The 26,316-nt window shown below is 34.6% G+C and overlaps 1 protein-coding gene across 3 annotated transcripts in view; it reads left to right on the forward strand.

Moving 5' to 3' along the window:
- The window catches only part of FSTL5 (follistatin like 5), a 372,260-nt gene that overhangs the window by 187,204 nt on the left and 158,740 nt on the right, over positions 1–26,316 (forward strand). For all 3 annotated transcript variants that reach the window (XM_070948548.1, XM_070948549.1, XM_070948550.1), the window contains exon 4: positions 18,270–18,466. In XM_070948548.1, the coding sequence (XP_070804649.1) occupies positions 18,270–18,466 (197 nt within the window). The remainder of the gene's footprint in view (positions 1–18,269; positions 18,467–26,316) is intronic.

The raw sequence follows: 26,316 nt of genomic DNA on the forward strand, positions 1-26,316 counted from the left end.
AGATTGAACATAAACAACTTTTGCTTGCATTTCTTCTCTTTAACTTGGAGCTGCTTGTAAAATTAAATTTATATCAAAACACAAATGAAGGATAAATAGATTTGGAACATTTGGTTTATCAGTTCAATAAGCATTTCATTCATAAATGAAGATAGGTGACCTATATTTCTTCAGGTATCACCCTAAAAAGTTCACAAATAATATAAATAGAATAGAACTCCAGAGTTGGAAGGGACCTTGGAGGTCTTCTAGTCCAAGTCCCTGCTTAGGCAGGAAACCCTACACCACTACAGACAAATGGTTATCCAACATCTTCTTAAAAACTTCCAGAGTTGGAGCATTCACAACTGGAGGCAAGTTGTTCCACTAATTAATTGTTCTAACTGTCAGGAAATTTCTCCTTAGTTCTAAGTTGTTTTTCTCCTTGATTAGTTTCCACCCATTGCTTCTTGTTCTGCCCTCAGGTGCTTTGGAGAATAATTTGACTCTGTCTTCTTTGTGGCAGCCCCTGAGATATTGGAGACTGCTATCATGTCTCCCCTAGTCCTTTTTTTTCATTAAACTAGACATACCCAGTTCCTGCAACCATTATTCATATGTTTTAGCTTCCAGTCCCCTAATGTTTAAGTGAACTAAATGTTGAATGTTGTATCACATATTTCTTTAATATAACATTGTAAAAAAGACCAAACACCAAAATAGTCTGAATATTTCACTGACTTTAAAACATTGCCTTGGTACTGATGATATATGTCATCATATGACAACTCATATATAATTTTAAGATTTATATTTAAAGTTGTAAAAGTTTTTTTTCTTTTTCACAGGAAAGCATAGAGGGGGGAGGAAGGAAGGAAGGAAGGAAGGAAGGAAGGAAGGAAGGAAGGAAGGAAGGAAGGAAGGAAGGAAGGAGGGGCCAGTCATTCATTCTCAGACTTAGGAGGGAGGCAATAGCAAACTACTTCTGACATTTTGCCAAGAAAGCTGCAGGAATCTGTCCAGACAATTACCAGAAATCAACACTGATTTAAAGGCACCAATAAAATAAAGAATTATATAAAGTATATCTAATCCCATATCACTTTCCTTGAATATTGGCATCATTTAAGTTATTGTTGTTATTATTATTTTAAATTAGTTATAGCTTTATAATCCAGTAAACTCTGTCTGGTTTACAAAACACAAGGCATAAAACAAGTTACAAACACACAACAGCACAGATAACCCAAGCTAAAACAACTATAACACTAGCAAAAACCATAGCAGGTTTTCCTTAAGCATATTTATGCCAGTTCTGAGACCAAAGCTGGATTTTAAGAACTTTGCAGAGTCCTTTTCTGAAGTCCAGGATAAAGGATGCCATTGATTTATCTGGGGAGATATTGTCCCAGAGGGCAGGGGTGCATCAAAGAAAGGCATGCTTTCTTGGTTCCTTAAGTTGGCAACAATTAATATAGATAAACCTGGAGTGTACCTGTTTTTTTGAAGCATACTTGGTGGGCAGAAACAATTGGAAATAGCCAGTTCCTCTTATATCCAGTTTCTTTGCCAGAAAGGGCAAAGGGCAACTAGGACCTTGAATTGTACTGATTGGCAACCAATGAGGCTTGCATAGGAGTGATGACATTTGGGTATTGTCAGCCTCAGCTTTGCCTGCTTCAGCTGCCATAAGAAATGGGGGGGAGGGACTAGTTAAGGGGCGAAGGGGGAGAAGGTGCAGGAGGTGTTTTTTTTCCATTGTAGGACGTGTCTTCCCAAGAAACGAAAGTGAATCTCCAAAGGGGCCGGCTGACCAACTGCCCTACATTCCTGATGAATGACGTTGCCAGACGTGATGCCACCTGACCTTTGGGAGACCTTTGGATTGGATGATGGTCAATGGACACGGGGGGGGGGGAGAGAAACTTAGTAGATGCTATTTCGCGCGTTTTGCTCACTTCCAGCTTTACCTGGGTTGAGATCATTTCATATTCAGTAAAAGTACTAATCTCTTCAAAATGATTGAGTTTGGGTTTTCCTTTCCTGGATATTGAAGGAAGCATACCTGACAGGTATACTGAAAAGTTGTTTCAGTAACACTTGTTTTTCATGGACCGAGGATTGAGAACCATTGACCTGCAAATGTTGTTTCAGTTCTGAGAGACATGGAGGGAGGAATAAGGAGAGGAAGGCAGAGAGGAAGAGAGGGTGGGTAAAAGAGAACTAGTTTGTGCAGTGCTTAATATAGCAGGTTAGAAACCAGGAGATCATGAGCTTGGACTAGCTATCTTCTGGGATTGAGATACAATGGCTACTTTTGCGCCAGTGGTGGGTTTCAAAATTTTTTACTACTGGTTCTGTGGGTGTGGCTTGGTGGGAATGGCATGGCTTGGTGGGCGTGGCAGGGGAAGGATACTGTAAAATCTCCATTCCCACCCCACTCCGGGGGAAAGTTGCTGCAAAATCCCCATTTCCACCCAATCAGCTGGGACTTGGGAGGCAGAGAATAGATGGGGGCAGGGCCAGTCAGAATTTTTACTACCGGTTCTCCAAACTACTGGTTTTCCAGAACTGGTCAGAACCTGCTGAAACCCACCTCTGTTTTGCACTCATTGATGTGTTATAAAGAGGTTAAGCAATTCTTGTGTATCCCTAGTGGTATTCAGAAACTAATTTGCTTGGCACTTCAGTTGTGGCTTCAAGAAAAATGGTTCTTCAAGACAACTCAGTTAACCCAAAGAAAAAAAAGGGGGGTGAACCCATTCAAAAGTTAGAGGAAAATTTTAAGGCAGTTTGATTTAATTTAACCGTTCATTATCTTGAACTACATAACTGCAGCATTTTCTATTTTATGTTATTGATTTGAAAAATCGTTACTGGTAAAAATTACCTAGATCTGATCAATGGCCAGGATGCCTCCATGTGAATAAAAATAGAAAACTAATCTGAATTTTGGCCTTCACTTTTTAACAATAATATCTTTGGGAGATATGGCCTTTTATATTTTGAATTTCATCCCATCTTTAATTAACCTTTGAAGTGAGAACGATAGATTACGAAGCTAAAAGTTGTTGTTGTTGTTAAAACAAAATTAATCAAAGTAGTGATTAATGATTATGAAACTTAATTCCCTAATAAGTTCATAATCATTAATCACTACCTTGAATTCATTTAATCATTTAATTAAAGAGAATAAATTTAATCTTCCTTGGGGATATAATATGTGCTGGCTCGATGTATAAGTGACAGTGTGATAAAAGTGGTCTAACTGTAACAACATAGGATAGCTTTATTAATCATGTTCACATTATGAAACAGAAGTCAAAGAATGCTTCACAATCTATTTTTATTTGTGATCCTAGAAGTTAACTTTCAGGAAATAGCTTCCTGTCTGATTTTAGATGTAATGTCATTGTTATTTATACTTTGAATATGGAGGTAGATTATTTAGGTTTATAGTAATAAACTCAGAGAATCACAGCAGAATAATAAAGTAGATGGAGATTTTTGTTTGCTAAGGCAATATCACTTATAATCACTAAAATATGGTATCTTTCTTTTTTTTCTTGGTTTTAGAAGTATTCAGGTTGAAAATATTGTATTAATTGAATATATTCCTTCTTCCCATGCATGTCTCTATACATTTTTAAAATATTCTCAAAGTTTTGCATTTAATACCACTTGATGACTTGATTCATCTTATCTTTCACAAATAGTTAGGAATCAATAGCCATAATGATTATTTACTGTTTTCATAATTAGGTCAATCGAGTCTATTTCTTTCTTTGCTTACACCTTACACCTGTCCACCTAATGGACAGAACCTTGCCAAACTAAAACTATGCTCTTCAAATCTTTTAGAAGTGTCTTGAGAAATTCTAGGGTGTGGCTAACCTGAATCTACTCCTCCCCTCCCATGTAGCTCAGGACTGGCCAGTCTCTTAATCTGTGCTTCTTTCTGGAAAAACATATTTCTAAAAGCTTTCCCCACTGCTTCTGCTTCATTTCATCACATAATAAGAAACAACAGGCCTCTAAACAAATAGTATTACTCAGAGACAATGCATATATTTGCAGGTTTTCAAGAAGTACAGAAGGGCCTTTTGATGGAAATACTATGCTATAGATCTCATCAAGTTTTAAAACTTTGATTTTAATAATGTCATAATTCTAAAAAGAAACTTTGAGTTGAAGAAGAGTACTGTCTTTTCCCCTTTTCTTCTTTTGAAATAATTATTTTAGCTTCTGTTTCAGTCTGCTTAGTTTCACTATTCTGACATTAATGGAAGTTGAAAAGCTTCTGTAATATAAATTATTAAAAAATTGTCTGCATTGGAGAATCATTTCTTCTGACATTCATTATCAGAACTTAAGATAAATAATAGGAGAATTAAATGTGTTTAAGCACAATCAATCTAACAATCAACACTCAGATATTTTTCATCGCTTATCACTTATACCCGTGTCAAGAAAAGTTGATTTCTTATTCTCTTGATAAATAAATAGAATATATTGGAAGTACATATCCACCAGGTCACAGTTTGAAAAGCATTATACATCTTCACAATTTATTTCCTTTACATGAATTCCTTGCTAGTAAGTTGTCCTGATATGGAAGATAACAGACTGTGGAAAAGTGGGATAAATATTCGTCTGTTCATTTACTCTTCTCTAATTTGTTACAGAAAACTCCAATTGGGCACTGATACTTCTTCTTCTTCTACTACTTCTATTTTTTTTGCCCTAGGATTATAGTATAATTCAGAACTGTGAATTATATCAAGTACATATTTGATATAATCTTCAAATGTAGTGCTAGACCAGTGGTTCTCAACCTTCCTAATGCCGCGACCCTTTAATACAGTTCCTCATGTTGTGGTGACCCCCAACCAGGGGTGGGTTCTAAATTTTTTTACTACCGGTTCTGTGGGTGTGGCTTATTTTGTGGGCATGGCTTGAGGTCATGTGACTGGGTGGGCGTGGCTTGGAGGTCATGTGACCGGGGTGGCCATGGCTATAAGTATAGGGACTATTCAGAGGGCTGAAAAAAGTCATTTCTGACAGATCCTCACACTTTTGACTGGTCCTCACACTTATGACCATCCTCAAATTTATGCCCGTGCAGCATTCTTAACAACCATGTCACTCATTTCACAACTGCTTCTCTTCACCATAGTGACAAAATAGGGCAAAAACGTAAAATGTGAGGACAGTCGTAAGTTCGAGGACTGGTCAAAAGTGCGAGGACCAGTCAGAAATAACTTTCAGCCCTCTGAGTATTCCATATGCATAAAAGGATACAGCAATAGAGAGGGATGAAGGAAGGGAAGGGAAATTAGAGTAGGAGGGAGGGTAAGAGAGGGAGGAAGAGAGGAGGAGAAGGAGAAAGGAAGAGGAAGTAGGGAGGAGAAGAAGAGGGGGAGGAAGAGAAAGTAAGAAGGAAAGAAAAGAGAGAGGTGGTAGGTTTGAGGAGAAAGATTGCTGTACAATAAAAAAGATGAAAGGGAAGAAAGCCAACCCAAACAAATATAAAGATATTAAGATAAAGAATGAATTGTTAAACTTTAAAGAATAAAAGAGAACAAATATGAATAAATAACAATAATTAGAAACACACATACAAACATACAATGTATTTTCTTTGAACAGAGTATTTGGCCAGTTCACAAATTTAAACAGTGTTTAGTCATTTCAATTAAATTTACAATTTCTATATTTCCTTTTTGCCATATTTATTCCTCATCTATTTTTGTAAAAAACCAATATTACCCTTCATCTCATCTCTAATCTTAATCAAATTCAATTTTTCCCTTCTATTCTATATTATACCCCTTCCCATTGTCATCTATTTTTATATCCATCCTCACATTGGTTAATTATGTAATATTAGTTGTTTAATATAAATTCAACATTTTAATATAAATCAATTAGTTATATAACTATCTTTTTTGTATATTAATCAATATGAACATGAATATTCCAATTATTTCCATGCAATCCAATTTCTTACAAATCCATTAATTATATTTACCAATAATAATAAACCAAATAATTTCCCCCATATATTCCTCCAAACCACAACTTAATCATTTCTGCTTTCAACACAATATACAATTAATAGTATCTCAATTATTACAATTCCCTAGTTAAATAGAGCTTTTTTTCTTTTGTGTTTTAAAATCTTGAACTCTCCTCTTTTTTCCTAAATTTTCTATTGTTTGCACCTACCTTTTTTGGTGAGGAAAAAGAAAAGAAATCTGCCTGCCTAATTTTCCAACTTTGCAGCAACAGCAAACTGCTTTGCAGCAACAGGAAATTGCTTTACTTTCAGATTCGTTTTTCAGCATAGCTAGGGGAAAAAAATCAGCTCTCTTTGCAAGCAAGCAGCAGAGCCCTGAGCAAAACAGCTGAGAGCAAATCAGCTGAGGGTCGGGGGCCGATCTAATCCAGGGCTAATTAACCTATGCTGAAGCTCTGTGGGCCAATAAAATTACAAAAAAACACCAAACCATTTGTTAAATTGCTGGCTCGCCCGCCCCTTGCCCACCACTATTTATTGGCAATAAATAGTGGTGCGGAGGGGCAGGGCAAGCCAGCAATTTAACAACTGGTTTGGCTGCACCACTGGCTATAGGGCGGCCCTTTGAAGTCCTGCGGCAAGAATTAAACATTTTTTTTTCTTCTAGCCATCAGCTGGGACTCCGGAGGCAGCAATAGATTGGGAGTGGGCGGGGTAAACGAACGGCTGGCGATCCAACAGAGCAGAGCGTGAGGGTGAGTGAAGGCGTGGGGGGGGCGAGAGAGGGGTTTGGCGACTCCTGTAAAATGGTCGTTTGACCCCCAAAGGGGTCGCGACCCCCAGGTTGAGAACCGCTGTGCTAGACAGTTAAATGTATCAAGTGTTCTGAAGCTAAGTAATTGTCATTTTGACCTTCCCAATAATATCTCTTTCAAGGATGTGCCTTTAACTTCTTTGATTCCAGCCATAGTTCCCAATTTATCCATTATCTTCCTTTTCACTTGCAAGTAGTAGATTAACATACAAAGAATATTTCCTATGGCCAAAAAAGCTTATTACAATTTTCAGAGAGACCCTAAATAAGAATAGAAAATTATCTACAAGCTTATTTTTATAGCACTACTACTGCACTTGAATAAAGCAATGCTGAACAACTATGAAAGTAAATAGATAAATACCATACACATCATACTTTCAATTTCCAGAATAAAGTAATATGTTTCATTTTGAATGAAATTGTGCAGGGTATTTTCCTCACAAGAAACACATTACTAATCTCATTTGGCAAATTCTATTTTTTATTGCTCCAAATTAGGAAGGAAGGAAGGAAGGAAGGAAGGAAGGAAGGAAGGAAGGAAGGAAGGAAGGAAGGAGTGACTTGGTTTCTCTGCTTAGACTTAGGTAAAGAAATATCAATGAACAAGCCAAAAGGGCAGAACTTGTTTAGTAGCTCTCTAAAATTTTATTAATGTACTGCACTGGATTTCATAGCAGACTAATTTAGTTATTCGAAATATTTCATCATTTGAACCACACCATCAATTTGGTAGCCTCTGATGTTATTTTTCCAATATTATCCTGCAACTTTAACTTTTTAACTATTTAAAAGCTTATTTTCTATATTATGTGGTGTTTTATGATGTGTGGCCTCTAGAACTCTTGCTGAATACTAACTATTTTTTAAATGAATGTGTAACATATTTCAATAAGATATCCATTAGAGGATTTGGTGCAGTGTGAGAAGATATGAAACTGTATGGCTTCATCTGGTTAGCTATCACTACATGATCAAATCATCATCATTATTAAAAATTAAAGTGATTCGATAATAAACCTAAAATTTCCCAAGATTGGTCAACCACATGGAATATGTCATTAAAAATCAATCAATCAATCAAATAATTTAAATGTTCATGCTTTGAAAGTGATACTATAGTACACTGGTTGTTAAAAACTGTAAATCTTTTGACAAAGATGCCAAAGATCTTTTGGTCAAAGTTGCAAAGCAGCAGCAACAGCTGCTCAGAATCTCAGGGGGGCTTCAAAACAATTTCACTGAGTCTTTGAGCAGCTGTGACTATTGTGCAGCTTCAAGGAGTAGATTCAGAGCGCTGCCTTGCATATTGTATTATTTGCACAGGCATATTGCATGCTCTGTACACACCTAAGAATAGTATGTTCTTCTTTTATTCTTACCTTTCCAACCAGTTTTTCTTCAGCAGTTAGGCAAGTACAAAGATCTTTTGACGCTGCAAATCTTTCTATCTCCTTCCAAAATACAATTATTTTGAAGGAAGACTGCTTTGACTTTGTAGATAGTTAGGTTTTTTTTTTTAAAAAAAATGTATTGAAAAGGAATGAAGATGAGTTGGATGGTAAAGCCTATCATTTATGAATTGTGCATAGCACATAACCAAATAACAAGAATGCATACCAAATTGCTTCCAAATCAAAAATGCATTGCTATTATCATTTTTTAAAGTTCAATTTTAGGTAAAATTTTCTTGTCAATGATTAACTCCTTATGCTTATACTTAATACACCAATTATGTATATATTTAATCTAAAATTAAAACCCATAAAATGTGCTAAATATTAATCTTATAGTTCTGATATTCATATAGTATAACATAATTGTTCAAAACAACATTCAAGTAACATTTATATTTTTTATTTTTTATTTTTTTTTAAATTTGATTTATATGCCGCTCTTCTCTGGAGACTCAGGGCGGCTTACAATGTGCTAAGCAATAGCCTTCATTCTTTTGTATATTTATACAAAGTCAGCTTATTGCCCCCACAACTGTGTCCCCAATTTACCTTAGAAAGGATGGAAGGCTGAGTCAACCTTGAGCCTTGGCGAGATTCGAACCTGCAGTAATTGCAGGCATCTGGTCTTAATAACCAGCTTCATAACAGGGTGTCTTAGACCACTGTACTACCAAGGCTCTTGCAGGTGAAGTGGAATATAAAAGGAGAAATACTTTGTGACATATTTATCCTGTGATATAAGAGCACTATTTTAAAATCATCATTCATAAAATGGCACTGTTAGTGATTCAATGATATAATTATTTTTGTGGATATGAAAGAAATGGAATAGAAACATTTATAACTCATTGTTATTTTAATGTGATAAAAAGTGTGATATGAATCAAAATTATTGAAAAATGATTGCTAAGTTAAAGAATAAAAAACAAAATTTTGGAATTTAGGCAAACCTGAAAAATAAAGAAAAAGTGTACAAGATGGAAACATTAGCCATGTTATTTTCCATTAGAAATTTTATTTAACACAGAGAATTGCTATTTTATTTAGAATAGTTTTAGGAGTTTCCTTTTTTTTTTTTTTTTTTTGGTGAAGTTTAATAATTAGCAGTGTGATTGGATGTTCATCAGAGGTGGGTTTCAGCAGGTTCTGAACAGTTCTGGAGAACCGGTAGCGGAAATTTTGAGTAGTTTGGAGAACCAGTAGTAAAAATTCTGACTGACCCCGCCCCCATCTATTCTCTGCCTCTCATGTCCCAGCTGATCAGGAGGAAATGAGGATTTTGCAGTATCCTTCCCCTGCCACACCCACCAAGCCAGACCCACAGAACCGGTAATAAAAAAATTTGAAACCCACTACTGATGTTCATTTTCAGTAATGCAATATGCTCCGAAAATGTAGTATGAATAGAACAAGATCTGGAATTGAAAGGCAATTTGATGTAGTATTTAAGGACCTGGAGCAATCACTGCATGATCAAATCACCATCATTATCAAAAATTGAGGAAGTGGGGAACATAAATTCTATTCATGGTGTGGGCCACTATGTCCCCTTTACATAGGTCATAAAGAGACCACCTAAAGGGACTTTAGATATTGAAATCAGCAGGGGGAGTTTGGACTATTCACTCTCTCTCAGCCTTAGGAAGAGTGTAGTGACAAGCCACATTCAAAAACATTGTTAAGAAAACTGCATAGACTTCTCCATGGGATCCAATCAGGAGTCAAGATTGACTTAAAGGCAGAAACAAGCATTAGAAAACAAAAACTAACCACACATCTGGAATAGTAACGATGCTAGCCATTGCCAAGTTTACTGTCATCCCACTATTTGATAATCTGCTTTTTTTTTGTTTCCATTATTTTAAACGCCAAATACGACAGTCTCCGTATAAGAGAGAGTTAATACACAACAAATAAATGTTAATAATGGAATAATAGATACCATAATTTAATTATATCATTAGTCAGTTAATTAAATAAATAATTAGACCATAAGTAGCATTCTTTTTTTGCAAAAACCACCATGCAGTCTCAAATGCTCAGATGTTGTGTATGTGCAAATTTTGGATCAGATTTGGGGAGAGATAGATGCTGCAGAAAGAAAGAGAAGGCTGTTCAGTCCTTTGTACCAACAGGAATTCACTTTCATGCTTTTTGGGCAGTCAGTTAGCATGCATGCATACTTCTTAGATATGTTTTCTGGCCATGAAATTGCTGTATTTCGGTGAGCAATTGAGAGAATATGTGGATTTTTCCTAAGGGACGTGAAGTGGGACATGAAAAGGGCCATTATTTTAGAGTGGCATTCTTTTGGCTATTTACATCACTGGCTGTCTTAAAGGATGAAAAATATGAACAGCTGGCAAAAGCAATCACATTAAACAGGACACTTTTCCTACTTCTTATAATAATCTGTTTACATTGCTCTATGTTAAATAACAGATAATGTCTTGCTTCTGGAAATAATATAGCAACTATATCTAGGAATGTGACATGAATATAGATTTGTGTGTGTGCTTTACCTAAAATTAATATCCATATTTGTTGATATAAGAAAGTGGATGTTGTACCTCGAATGTTTCTTTAAAAAATTCATTGCAAGGATGACTGCTAATCTCTACTGGCTGCTAATCTCTACTGGGAAAAGGATCTGGTTCCAAATTGCTTTATGAACTACTTGCATGAAATGACCTGGCATAGCTGAAGGAAGTTCTGAGACAGTTAGTGTTAGGTAGTAATTACAGGTAATCCCTGCTGTTGCCTAACGATCATTTGAAGTTACAAGAATTTTTTTAAAAAGGTTGCTTATGATTCATCCTTGAAGTTATGTCTGCCACATCACTCCCATGGTCACATGATTGTATTACAGGAGCTTGGTAACTGACTTGAATTTATGACCAATTGCAGCATATAATGGTTACATGATTGTATTTTGCACTTGTTTTGGGCAAAAAACTCCTATGGATAAACTAGATTTGGATTTACTGTCATGTGATTCACTTAAGACCACAATAGTTGCTTTACCACTGTATGGTAAATCATTATGGCTTATTATAAATCAAGTCATAAAATCGAGCCTGGTCACATGTGACTTGACTTATGACCTCTATGACTTATGATCAAAATTCCAGGCTTAGTTGTGGTTGTAAATTAAGGCCTATCTATAGGCAATAAGGCAGAAGAATAAGACTTTTCAACCCCTCTATAAACATAGCATAAACAAGCATAAAGAAAGAATGACACTGAGAAACTCTTTAATTAATATGTGTTTTTTTCAGTGGTGTGTGAAGCAGATTAGTGGAATTGGTCTATCAGTTTCATTGAATCTTATATTCGTTTCCAACATTGACTACCAGGACTCTTCTGAGAGGTTTATTTGAAAGTGATTTCTTTTCCGTAGTTTGAATCCAGCAACTGACATTATTCAGAGTAATAATACTCCTGAATATAAAGGTTGATGAGGGTCTCACTCTTAATGTATTTGTTGAGAAATTATTTGTTACTTTTTAAATCCATAGAACCAGTAGCCATTACTAGATTTTGGGGCAATAGTTTCTGTAAATTACTTTTTGTATATTATTTGAAAAAAATAGATGACAGATCTATTGACAGTTCTTCAGTTTCTATATAATCACCCTAGCTAAGATTTTTCTTACCCATTTTTAAGTGTGTGTGTGACCTCAATTAATCTACTACTTTGAAGGTTATGGACATGATTTATCATGTTGATACAATATGGTTTGTAAAATATTGATTTTTTTAACTTCCCTGTTTAGGACTGAAAGAGAGAAACTTGTACAAAGGCATCAAATTGCTTTCCATGCCTATTAGAGAGCTAATACTAGCTTCCTCCCTTCCAAATTTTGCATATTTTTGCTATTTTCACCTTCCTGTGAATCCTGGTGAGCAAGGGAATCAGAGTCAAAAAATCAGGTCAAAGTTCATGGTTTTATCATTTATCTTATAAATGAAAAATGATATATTAATATGAAATATTCATCATACTCTATTGTTTCCTTCCCAGAATTATGGACTTAACTGGGTTCCTTATAAATTTTGTAAATAAATAATCATTCACTCAGTAACTGGCTGAAACATATTTACAGTAGCTACAATAGCTGCAACTGTTTTCTCTAGATAACAGTCTTTCATTTGCTGTATAGGTATTTTGGTCCATTCTTTCATGACAAACTCATTAATGTTAAAACACTGAAGAAATTTTAGCATGATTTTTAAAAAGTTTCTGTTGCATGTTTTTCTGGCTGTTTTCTGGATAATTATTTGGCATTTCTGAATTTATTCTAGTTTTATTTTTGTACTGATTTTATATTTGGAATCATTGTTTTCTAACTCACTTCTTCCATTTTTGTCTACTAACAAAACAGATGAAGGAATGATTTTGATTATGATTTGGTTAAGTAGGATAAAGTTTTAACCTGCCTATTGGTGAAACAAGGAGATTGGCTGTGTTGATATAACTTCTGTGATATATTATACGTGTGTGTGTGTGTGTGTGTGTGTGTGTGTGTGTGTATACAGAGGTGGGCTTCAAAAATTTTAGCAAGGGGTTCTCTGCCTGGTTGCTAGGTGAGCATGGCCTAGTCAGCCTCCTGCACCACAGCGGAGGGGAGTATTTTTTCCTTCCCAGGCTCTGGTGGCTTTCCTTGAGCTTCTGGGAAGACAAAAATGGCCTCCCCAGGCTTCAGACGCCCTCTGGAAACCAGAAACAGGCCCCTTTCTGGCCTTCCAAACTTCTGGTAGGCCCATTTTTTGCCTTCCCCAAGCATCCGCCCACACCCTGCACTTACCTGCATTCAAAACGGGCCCTGTGGGGACTCCTGGGAGAGATGGGGTGGAGTGGGTGGGGCCAGCCAGGAGTGAGATTTAGGGGTTCTCTGAACTGCACATAATCTTAGCTAGAGATTCTACTGAACCCCTGTGAACAACCCACCCGTGTGTGTGTGTGTGTGTGTGTGTGTGTGTGTATGGATGTATGTATATCATATTTCCCTGAAAATACAAAGTATTTTCAGAAAGTAAGTCCCAGCTTGATTTTTACATGTATGCCCAATATAAGTCCTACCCCCCAAAATAAGCCCTAATTAAGACCCAACTATGAAAAATTCCAGGTATTATAAACTGTTCAGAATATACGAAGAACAATATGTCCACCAGTCGTTTTAATCTGGATCACATATCTATTCTTAGGAGTGTTTTAGTGAATTCCTTTATGGAGGAGAAGGTTGACTTTGATGTTCTATGGCTCTCTTTTCACTTTCATGCATCATTATGATTCTTTGCAAATGGAAAATTAAAATTTATTGTATAAAATTGTAGATTATCTATTTATCTATCTAGCCCTCAAATGATCACTATTATTGTATATAATGTGCATAATTACAGGCTTCCTAGAAAGTTGTTTAAATATTGATTTGTTTTGTATAAGTTTCTGAATGAACTAGAAAACATATATATATATATATTTTACTAACTTGACTTCAAGTATTATTCAGAAGCAGGGTGATGTGAATAGGTATATGATGCAGGAATTTACTAATGATATCTGACTGGAATTATACAAAAAGCTCCATGCAAAAAGTATGCTTAAATGTTGGAAAATCTAATATAAAAATATAGTCTTTAGAAACAGGAATAGAAATAGTTGGATCCAGACAAAATGGATTAAATAATAACAGTTATCTGAAGAGATTTAAGAATCCTTCTCTCCAGAGAAAGTCTTCATGGAACAGTTAAAGGATAGCCTTGGGCAAGAAATATTTCTTGTAGTGAGAATTCCATAAGCAGGGAACCATATCAATTGCAATGTATTCTCCAGTGAGTTCAAACTTAGTTATCTTACAAGTAATTGACTAGGAAGCCTCTATTTTTTGATGCCCCATATCCATTATGCACATGCCCCATGTGCACAATAAATTAGTAAGAATGAAGAACAATAGTATTTTGCAGAAGTAATCAGTTGTAATCAAAGTTAAAACATTTGAATCTCAGACTGAACTGAGTTCAGCCAGATTTGGAAGACATCTGAATAAGAACATGTTCCTCTGAAGTAGGCAGAATATAAATAGGTTGGAAACAATTGGTTGTCCTAATAGATAGGGCAGGGCAATGCAACCTGACTGGTCCTGCTTGGTCTATCAGCAGCTTTCACTATGTTCACAACCACAGTATATTTTGGGGCCAGCTCAAAACGAGGTTGGGAGATACGAACACTATGTTGCAATGGTTCTCTTTCCTGATTGATGAGTTGTGGAAGAGATGGCAATAAGAGTTAGGGTCAACCAGTCTGGGAAGCTGGAGTGGCTAAGGATTCAAATACTAACAGAATCTGATGCTGGTCTATTTTTAATTTTGAGTGGGTTGCGCTCCCATGAATGGATCTGGCTCAATTTGGAGTTCGTTTTGGTATCACAGCTCTTATCTGAACAAGAGGTAGAAGTTGAATTGTACAATTAGATCTGGTGTGACAATTGCAGGCATTCTGGAATCAGGAATGCCCTTGTTAATTTGTAAGTGTAATATTGTAATTTCTTGTGAATGGGCTGTAATTCAAGACTGTCCAGAAACTTCAGCTGCTGCAGCATGTGGCAGTCTGGCAGTTAGATTCATCCATGTTGACGCCACTGCTATAAGAACTGCCAGATTGTTTTCAAGTGCAATTCAATACCACCTGCTCTGGGCTGAATCTAACTATCCTGTAAGCGCTCATACCATAGAGGTGGCATATTAATTACTACTTGGATGAGACTAAGGCTTTAAAACATACTTTTCCTAAAATAACCTTGTGGCTTATTAGACATTGTTTTATTAACAAGCTTGTTTGACTAAGGTTGTTTGTTTATTCCCAAAGAGTATGGTGCAGTTGATGTAATGACTTTAGGATTTACCAAGTCATAGATTTATTTAGGGCTCCTCAAATTTTATACAGCCTAATCATCTTCTCAGTTGTGGAATACTAATTATAACATTCTGAAGAGATGAATTTCTTGCCGTCATTTAAATACATTCAAGTTTGTCTGAATCCTTGTTCAAAAGTGATACCGATAATTGTACACAATACAGTAATCAGCATAAGATAAAAAAGAATGAATACTTCCCAAAATTTGGAACCAATATATAGATGTATATCCTAAAATTGAATTTCTTGTTAATGCAGTCACATTAATGTCAATTTATATTGTAGTTCTAGATAAATTTTTATTCCAAAGAGGGTTTTTTACAAGTATCATTACTAAGCCATGTAGTAATCATTTTCACCTGTGTATTTGTTTGTTGAGAGCAAAGTGAAAAAATGTGCTTACCTCTTTTGAATTTCATTTTGTTATTTTTGACCTATTTATCCAAGTTATCAAAATTATTTTCAATTTTATTAATGACTTTCTGGGTAACTATCCCACCCAATTGTGTGTCATCCACAGATTTGAGAAACACTACCTTGACCTGCACATCCAAGTCATTGATAAATATGTTGAAGATTATAGTACTCAGGACTGCCTCTCATGATAAGTCAGTAATGAGCACTCTATGAATAGAATTTTCAGTCCAGCTTTATAACCACTCAATTAACATGCCATTAATAGTCTTACTGATCAGAACCTCCATGACTCCCAATAAAGGGATTCTATCAAATACTTACAGCTTGAAAAAACAAACAAATCAAAGTAGGAACAATCGATTTCATAAAAATACAGCACAGGATTAAGCAAATAATATTTTAAAAGCTGATTCTTGAACAACATATTTTAATCTTACATAATTTTTCTTTCTAACTTTCTTGGAAAATAGCATGACATTTGCATAGCATTGACCTAAAGGCATTCTGAGCTATATACTATTATCTTTGGAATCTATGGAGGATACAGATTCAATAACAAGAGCATCTTTCAGTATTGCACTGCTGTTTTTTTTTTTTTTTAATTATTAGCTGCTAGAGATCATTTGCAAGACTTGCTTGAAAGGAAAATATCCCAACAAACCTTTCTGGTCTTTCTCCTCTTTTTAAAGTATCCAGCACAATTATATAACACAATTATATAATTTAAAAAAAAACCTTCTGTAAATCCATGATTAAGTTTATAGTGGAAGAGATGTCAAAATTCAACTCACAAAAGCCCTTCTAAGTCTTCGCAGCCTAACTCTTGCCCCTTGGAATAGTAGTGTGGTAGTTTTTGCTGTCAACACCTCTTTTCTAAGTCTTAGATCTTCTAGATAGAAAATGTAGAAAAAGTAGACTAACCCCATGTTCAAAGTCTCTTGTCTTGCGTGCATAGAAATCACAGTAAACCCTCTAATTAGAAATGGGTAATGGTCTCAGAGGCTGTTCATAAGTCTGCTTTGTTCACAAGTCTAACAAGCATAAAAAACAGTTCTTACCTCACATAGATGTGAGCATTATAGTATTTTTCCTTGTTCTTGAAGAAATGGTCCAGTGAACTTTGGGAGGTGGTCTTTCTTTTTTCATCATAAATGAAGCTGTAGGAGTATACAGTATTGCATCATGGACAGCTTGGTGAAGTTCTTGGTATTAGGTCCTGCATCTTAAATTATGATAGTGTTTCCTCAGTAAAGCTGAAGCCTTTTGCTATCAGCGGCAAGAGCCATGGTGGTGCAATAGTTAGAATGCAGTATTCCAGGCTATCTCTGCCCACAGCCAGGAGTTTGATCCTGACCGGCTCATGGTTGATTCAGCCTTCCATTCTTTTGAGATTGATAAAATGAGAACCCAGATTGTTGAGGACAAGTTGTTGACATTAAAACCACTCAGAGTGCTGTAAAGCAATATGGATAATGTCTAAGTGCTATTGCTATTGATCTGGTCTACTTTACTTTTCATATTAAGACCATAAGGATTCTGTGAGATTCCACTGTAAATTGTAAATGTGTAAAAAATGTAAAAAATGACCATCATAAAGAACTCGCCCATTAATTATTTTCATAAACATAAGCTTCCTTTTTTTGCACATTTATTTATAAATCAGATTTGGAAACCAGCCTTTTCACTCACAGAATGACTTCGAGTGATGTACAATTAAAACAAATATTCTAAGTGAAATAGCTATATTTGGTGACCAAATATCCATTTATCAACATTACAAGTTTACAAAATTATTTGATAATCACTGTGGACCAAAATTAGTAACTATCAACCACAATTAATTTACCATCCATTTGTCTGTACAAGTGTAATTTTTGGGTTTTTTTTTTTTTTAACAAAATGGATATTATTGATTGGTTTTAGGTAAGATATTTCTATTTTTTCTCTTTGAAATAATTTAAGCGAACAGTTTAATGTCAATATTAACAATTTTTAAAAACCCTTTCACATGTTTAGTGAGCATTATTGTTCCAACTCAACCTGAAAAGATATATTCTTCACAAAAAATATGAAGTTATTTTATGCATTTCATTTTTTATTTAAAACATTAGTATAGCCACCCATCTTATAGCCAACTTTGGGTGATTCCCAATCAAAAGTTAAAATAGCATAAATACCATAGTAAAACACATTAAAACAATAAAAACCTGGCACCGTTAAATTTCTGATATGGGACCATGTAATATAATATAATTTCTAATTCTTTTTTAAATGTTGGTGCAGTTTGACCTTCTGTTATTATTTATGTCATTTAAATTGTGGCCCAATTTTTAAATGGTTTTAGCCTATAGTATCCCTGGAATTTGTTGAGCTGCTGACTGGACATATTGGATCCTGGGCCATCCAAATTTGTAAATGCAGTTCAGATTTTAAACTGATTAGAGCAGTCACATTATCTATTTTATTTTATTTTTTAAATGTATATGCTGCCTATTACACTGACAAGTGACTGTGTCTTTGTTTTTATTTGTCTCATACTATTGAACTGAAAATATTTAAGCATGTTTAAGAATCAGGATCCAACTGTAATACTTGTGCTAAAAGAAACAAAACTGTTCTTTTTTAAAAGTGGTATGACTAACATTAAACATGATATTGTTTTGACAGGGGACAACTGCAATTCCATTGATTACAACAAGATGAAAAATTTCCTGCTGGATCTACAGAACAGAAAATATCTTCTACAAACAAAAGAAAGCATTACTGAAGATAAGATGGCTTTGAAGAAATTATTGGTGGATCAGATGTTTAAATATTATGATTCTGACAACAATGGACTTGTAGATAGCAATGAACTAACACAGGTAAATATTTAGATTATATATTCATTGCTACAAATTTTAGATGCAAAACAGTAAAAAATAATAATAACTTTGCCAAGTGAGATTAGTAACATCTGTTACTATCTTCATTTTTTTTAGCACTATTTTTGTGGAAACTTAACAAAACAAAATTACACTTCATATAAACTTCATAAACATAATAAACTTTAGTTTATTAAGAATAAACTAAAATATAGAAAAATTGAAATGTCTCAGAAAGAAACTCAAGTGAAGTTGTTGATCTCTGATTTTGGTCTTCTAAGGTTTAATTGAGAACATAACAAAGTAAGTAACATGGCGAAATTCACATTAATTAAGTGCTCTGTTGTAATTAGTCACTTTTCTCACTGATAGCTGCATAGGAATATCACAAAGCTATTGAAATGCTTGCATTTTATAGCTTTTTCACTGTAGCATTTCAAATTTAAAGTAAACTTAAAAATATAGATAGGATAGATTAGTGGTAGGTTGCCCCCAGTTCGGACCGGTTCTATAGAACCGGTAGTAAAACCGGTGGGAGGCTCCGCCCACTGACCCAGACATCACCAGAAGCGATCTGCGCGTGTGAGAGCAAAGCGAGCGCGCATGCATGATCCCATTGCGAACCAGTAGTAAAGGTAAGTAGAACTCACCCCTGGGACAGATATAATGTTTCTGCATCTGGTGGAAAAATGTTCAGGCACATACAACTAAAAACATAATTAATATTCATTTGTCACAATTATCTTTGTTCATTTTGCTATGGCAGTTTAGGCTTTTCTGGAATTTTCTTTCTTTCTTTCATTTTACTTTGGGTGAAAAGTGCTTCAGTGTATTAGTAAATCAACTATGGGAAATTCACTCCAGTATTATTGATGTATGTGTAGTGTGTGAGCATATGCATTTACACATATCCTTGATTTTATTAATCTTCCTTCTGAGAAAGGATTATATAAATCGGCATATATGACCGTCACTAATTCAGACATTATCCCAAATGCACTACGAAAGAATATAGTGCATATTATTCCTATAACTGATAAATATATAAATAGAATATGAGAAATGATGCTATTTATTTGATAATATTTACTAATACTACTTATTTTACCCAAAGTTTCCAGTGTCATTTTTAAATTAACCAGAGTTGTCCTTCGTATTCCTACAGATTGTAGGAATTGTATCTAACATACCAGGAGAGATTCTAGTTCCATTTTGAGTCAATCTAGTTTAAACTATTATATGAAAACATGCCAAAATCTGAAACTATGTTTTGATTCAGAATAACGTGTTTTAATTATAGGATTTTATTGAATTAGTTCCAATTATTATTTGTTGAAAAATACATTTTTCTTAGAGTGCATTTTTCTGTTTATTAAATGTCTTTATGGGAATTTAATCAGGGCTCTTGTGTCTTTGATTGGAGAAAATAGATCTATACAGATTTCTGATTGCATAAGCAGTGGGAAGTCCTGTAGATAATTAATTCGCTGAAAGCACTGGAGAATAAATCCATCTTTATTTCCTCAAACAAATAATAGTCATTCCACCTCTGTCCAAGGGTATAAACTACAAATCCAATATATTATTTTACATGATTGGCAGCATTATACAAACAGAATAAATAGTAAAATCAGTAGTAATGCTAAAAGTCAGACATGAAAGGTATTTGCTGAGTGCTGCAGGTAAATTTAGATATAACAGGGTGGAGCAAATATCCTTTAGAATTCTGCCCCACTCCTTCATAGCAAACACTTTATTATGAAACCATAGAACTGACAGAACTGTTATAGAGATCTATCATGTGAAGAGTTTTAAATATAGTACTGTTTATTTTCTGGAAAGGGAGAAGAGCAGACTAGTTCAACTGAATATCTTTTTCTAAGTACTCTTATCCTGGAAGAGGAAATTAAAAATGTGCAAACTTTTATAGATTCCTGCTCAAAATATAAACTTTAAAATAAACTTGACATAGATTACATGGAATAACATCAGTGGTGGGATTCAAATAATTTTAACAACCGGTTCTCTGCCCTAATGACCAGCTGGGTAGGCGTGGTTCGGTGGTCATGTGACCATGTAGGTGTGGCCACTCATGTCGATGGCGCTTTGCCTTAGCTGTTACATTGTAATAAGGGTTAACCAGAGAGGCAGTTTCTGTAAGCAGGGCAATAAAGATTAAGCTAGAAAATACACCAGAATGTTTCCTTCCTGCCTTCCTTACAGGATTAGCCCTGTAAAGTGGAAAAAAACAAAATAAGATTTCTTTCAACAACTGGTTCTCTGAACTGCTTAGAAAGTTAACAACCAGTTCTCCCGAATAGGTGCGAACTGGCTGAATCCCACCACTGAATAACATCCTATATTGTTCAGGTTCCAAACAACACAAAATTAAAAAAAGGAGCTTTGTGCCCAGTCTGGTTCTGGAAAAAAATATAGTATATCTTAAAAGCATGTTGCAGTCATTGTTATCTTCTTAGGGTTATTCCATTTAACAATTAAACCTATATAAATTGTTACATTCCTGATTTAGGACCGTGTATAACTTTAGTCACATGGTCACTGGATGGTTGGCATTCCTGTGTTAGCTTTTGTCATAGTGAGAAATCTCTATTTAATTTGCCTTTCTTCTTTCTCTTCAACTGCTGAAAACCTATACATGGAATAACTTTAATTAAAAAAAAAACAATTTGGCTATACATAAACAATGAATAAAAGAGAGAAGTTAACTTGTTTCTCAAGTGTTAGTCCAATACAAACCCACTTCAATCTTTAAAAGAATCTAACTTCTCCCAAGCTTGAACAATTCATTCCTTGCCTTTTTTTATTTCTTATTCAAGAAGGAACTGCCAAGGTTTCTAGATGTATCCTCTTTCAAATGATTGGATACTAGCAATACCAATATATTATGTCTATCCTACTCCTGGTTTATGACAAATTACTGAAATTCTTCTGAGTTCCATAGATAATTATGGGGGTTGATTGCTCTTCTTATAACCATCATATGAATATTTTTCTACTCACTTATAGGAAATCTGGGATTTTAATTGCTGCAGTTTAAGAGATGCCACAAATCAGAATGAACATCCTAGATGAAATTTGCTTTGTACAGTCATTTTCATTTTCCTAATTACTGTTTTACCGATCTAGTTGCAAATCTTCAAGTCAGTTTTTTTTTAAGCACAAAGGAAAGATCTGCTGATATCATGAGTACAAAAGAACATAGTGGAACATGTACATGCCCAACCCTTTGTGATAAAATGAAATACGTATCTATTGATAATAGCTTTTAGTGAATCCCAAAAGAGCAGATGGCAAGATCAGTTAAGTTTGTCTGAAACACTATTCATCTTCATCTTATGAAGGCTGTCTTCATGAAATATGTTACATGCCTAAATCACAATTTTGAATTTATTTGCATGTATCGAATTAAATATATGTTCCAATAAATAAACAACATTAAAAATCTTGAAAGTTATCAAGATTTACTATTTAATATGTTCACTTTTGGATGCCACACCTCATTTTACAAAGAATCTCTTCAAATGAACAGAACTGTTAACTCCTTAACAAATTAATTTATTACATTTATATGCTGCCTAACTCCCAGTGATTCTTGTAAATGTTTAAGAATAATTTAATTTTAATTTAAGAATAACCCATTGAAAGGCTATTTAGAGATATCAATTGTACTTTACATGGGCGTGCCACTGAAGAATAGTTTTAAGTGGTGAAAAACAATGTAGAATCACACTTATTAGTGGGTAAGAACTGTCTTAATCATATAATACCAATGTTGCAGGTCCTGCATTGTCTACTATTAAGGCTTCAATTACAATTCATGATTGTTTTTCATGGATTGTCACCTAAATTCCCTTAGGATTGTAGCAGGGTTCAACCCATCTAGTCCATTCCTCAATAGTAAGAATACGATTTTTGGAATAGACAATAGCTCCGCCTTTGAAATTGAAATGAATATCTCCATTATTTGAATGATATCTTCTTCTTTATCATTTTGGAAAGTGTTGAAGTCATAAAGTTATTTCATGAGCATTTAAATGATAGATTGTTGCTATTAATGGATGACTGGGAACTTTTTTCTATTGATTTATTATTTTATTATTGTTTTATTTATGTTTGTCTTTGTATTTTGTTCATAAATTCTGTTTTTCTTCTTGTTTGTGATTGTATTTAAGCAATAAATATGATTTTTTTTAAAAAATGGAACTGCTATGAGCCATTACGAGTCTGATTGCAGAATAGTCTATTGTTAAATAAATGAAAAATACTTAATGAAAATAAATATTTATGGAAGAAATTAGCAACCAGTAGAAAAAAAACCACCACTGGAAAAATAATTTCAAATTAGATTTAAAATGTTACAATATTAAGTAATCCTGAAGATCTCAGGTTGAAATTGGAGTAGGAAGTACTGGATATTGTGATTTTACAGACTTCTTAAAGGGTTTTCACTTAGGAAAAAGGTTTGAGTGAAGTATCCCTTTGGAGCTGTTTCATGAAGCAGTGTGGCCACCTCACTTCCAAGAGTGGAGTGAAAAAGCAATATGGTTGTGCTTCACATGCGCCAACTGACACTACTGATTATTAGGTGCTTCTTTCATGTATAATGCATATGTGAAAATCTCTTCTGGCTATTGAAAGTGCCAGTTTAGCTTTCAAGGCAATCCAAAGCATCTGACTGAAACAAATTGGGTTACCTTTTCATTTATATGAAGGGAAAAAAAACCCTCTTTGTCAAAGCAAATCTGACTCACTTCTCATGGGCCTAGAAAAAAAATCTCTGCAGCTACAGATAATCAAGCTATTATATCACCTGCAGTACAAGTACTATTAACAAGGAATGAACAGAAACGTTATATAATTCTTCATGTGGAAAATGTAAACTCTGAATAAAGTACCAAAAAAATAAATAATGAACTGGCAAAAACATATTTAAAAAGGATTGCATTATAAGGTAAAGAGTTCAAACTAGCATTCAGGGCATCAAGAGAACTGATAAAAAAAATAGTCCCTGCTGTTCAGTCCTAAACTAATTTAGAGCTACTTATTTATTAGATGACAGATTTGGGGACAGACATTATAACACATAAAACATGATTTTGTATGAATTTTGGCTGTTAGGTTCTGTTAATCAAAGTCTGGACTCACATTTGTTTTGTTACTAACAAAGTCATGTTGCCTTTTAACTTATTTGTGACTAGGCACAAATTAATTTATTGCAAAGCATATTCTATTAATAAATTGGTTAATAAGCATTCTGAATTATATGGTGTAAGTAACATGATTCCTGTCATCTTATCTAGTTAGATGCAAAGCTAAAATAAAACCACTCTGATATTTTATATGATTAATTAGTTTATAGTCAAGACATGTTTAGAATCGATGTCCTAGAATCAAACCTTCAGCATAATAGTTATTCATATTATTGTATAGCAAATCACTTCTTCACTCTATATTACAAATGTTTACTATGACAAATATTCTTGCATCCTTTCTGGCACAGAAGCAGGCACAATTTCTTGCATAAATGTACACTCATTTACATTATAGTGCCAAATGTAAATTGTTTAATGTTCTGAGGTGGATTCTTGGACGACTTGGTGGGAAAATCATAGTATTGTAATTTACTGTTCATGAATTCAGTTCAATAATAAGGCCTGCAAAAGCGAAAGTTAGAATATTTTGAACATGCGATGGGACACCCAGAAAAATACGGCATCCTTCACTTAATCCTCCAGGGAAAGATTGAAGGCGAGTGAAGTCCAGGCAGAAGAAGAACATCATGGCTTCAAAACCTAACGGACTGGTTTGGACAAAGCTCAGCAGCACTTTTTCATATGGCTTTTGACAAAAATAGGATTGCCAACATGATCCGTCCAATGACGGATATGACAGAAGAAGAAGAAGAAGAAGAAGAAGAAGAAGAAGAAGAAGAAGAAGAAGAAGAAGGAGGAGGAGGAGGAGGAGGAGGAGGAGGAGGAGGAGGAGGAGGAGGAGGAGGAGGAGGAGGAGGCCTGCATTATTTTATGTACTGGATAATTTTGATGGATTCTAAGTGCCAGAGAATTTGGAAAACTCAGCATTATTTTTATGGATATTATTTTCTAATCTCCCCAAAACCCCACAGTGATCTTTTGCAACACATTGTAATATGCAGTGAACCTCTGGAAGAAAAGAAAGACAGCTTCTCTGGATCACCTAATCATAATTTATGGGAATCTTTATATTCACATGAATGCAAGTTGAATTATCTCAAAGTCTTGTTGCTGCAAGGTTTGAAACTGAGGGTAGAGTTAGGTCTTTCAGAGAGGGAGCGGTGCAGCCATGTCCCCAGTTGGTATCTGCCCCTCATGTGATCAGTGAATACAGGTTTACCCGTGTTAGCAGTTCCATGCTCTCTCTTAATGAGGCCATGTTAGATAGACAAGACAATCACTCTGAGTCAAAGTTGCAAAATCTTAACAGTCCTTTTGAACTCTATAGAAATATTGTTTTGCAGAAACTGTATCTGCATCTTCTCTTTTTTCATTCCATAGCAAATCATTGAACAAACACAATCTGCCTCTTGAGAAGGTAGATTTACATGCTTATATAAATGAACCTGAATTGCTATAATACTATCTTTAGTAATCTAAAATTACTGGCATTCTTTATTGCATTATTTTTTGCCGACATGCCTTTATATTTGATAAACAGAACTAATGTTAATATGGTAATTGCCTTTTCTGCTTATAACCAGCTGCTTGTAACTGAAAGATATTGACAATATTTGGGACTGGCTGATCTTCTCTAAAAACATTTTTGATGTTAAAAAGGTTCCTGAGAAAGGGATAAATATAAATATTGTTTATTTATATTTAATGTTACTAAGAGGCTGTTTGTCGTTTTATGATGCTGGCCAATTAAAAATGCCCTTCCATGTCCAATAATCTTTTATCTCTCAGCACCACCTATTCTTTTAATGAAACTAAGTAACAAGCTTTTAAATCCAGTAAGCCTAGACCTTCATTCTCTTTAGCACCAGACAGAACTTTGTACTTAATTCTCAGATTTTTTTTAAATCTTGCCCAACTAATTTAGAAATCTCTTTCTGCCATTGTTTTTGAATAGTAAATTTGTAATCAAAAATATATTGTTTGAAAAAAGAATAGCATTCTGGGTAAAACATTCATTTTTATCTATTTATTCACCTTTCCAAGGTTGCCTACTCATTAACAACTCTGAGCGGCTTATAAAGATTAAAGACAGGAACAATAAATTAGAACCACCAATAAAAACATGATTACACAAAAGAAGGAGAAAATCCTGGCCCTGTATACGGAATAAACAAAATCTATAATAGTATTTTTTCTTATTAAGGATAGGTATTGGCAGCTTTTTAAATCACAGGTGTTTTACCTGATTCTAATAGAGGACAACCCTGCAATACACCAAGACTTGCATACATACATACATACATTTTCTGAGGTTTTCGCGGGTGTTTGTATGTAGGTCTTTGGTTTTTCGGGTTTTCTCCCGTGTAAAATTGGAAATGTCTTGACGACGTTTCGATGAAGTCTCATTCGTCATCTTCAGGCTGGTGTTTTCGGCTTCGTGCTTCTAGAGCTTCTTCTTTGCTCCTAGAAGCACGAAGCTAAAAACACTGGCAACACTTGGCAACATTCCGAAAAATTTTTCGGAATGTTGCCGAGAAAAATATATGGATATGTTTGTGATATATCTTTTTAGTTTGACTTGCTCATTTTCCTTGTCCATTTATTGCATTTGTTTTTTATATATGAAAAAAGACAAAACACACACACACACACACACACGTACGTACGTACGTATGT

Source organism: Pituophis catenifer, unplaced genomic scaffold (assembly GCF_029215685.1).
Source record: "Pituophis catenifer annectens isolate HBS135680 unplaced genomic scaffold, rPitCat1.0.hap2 SCAF_8, whole genome shotgun sequence".
Classification (NCBI taxonomy): Eukaryota; Metazoa; Chordata; class Lepidosauria; order Squamata; family Colubridae; genus Pituophis; species Pituophis catenifer.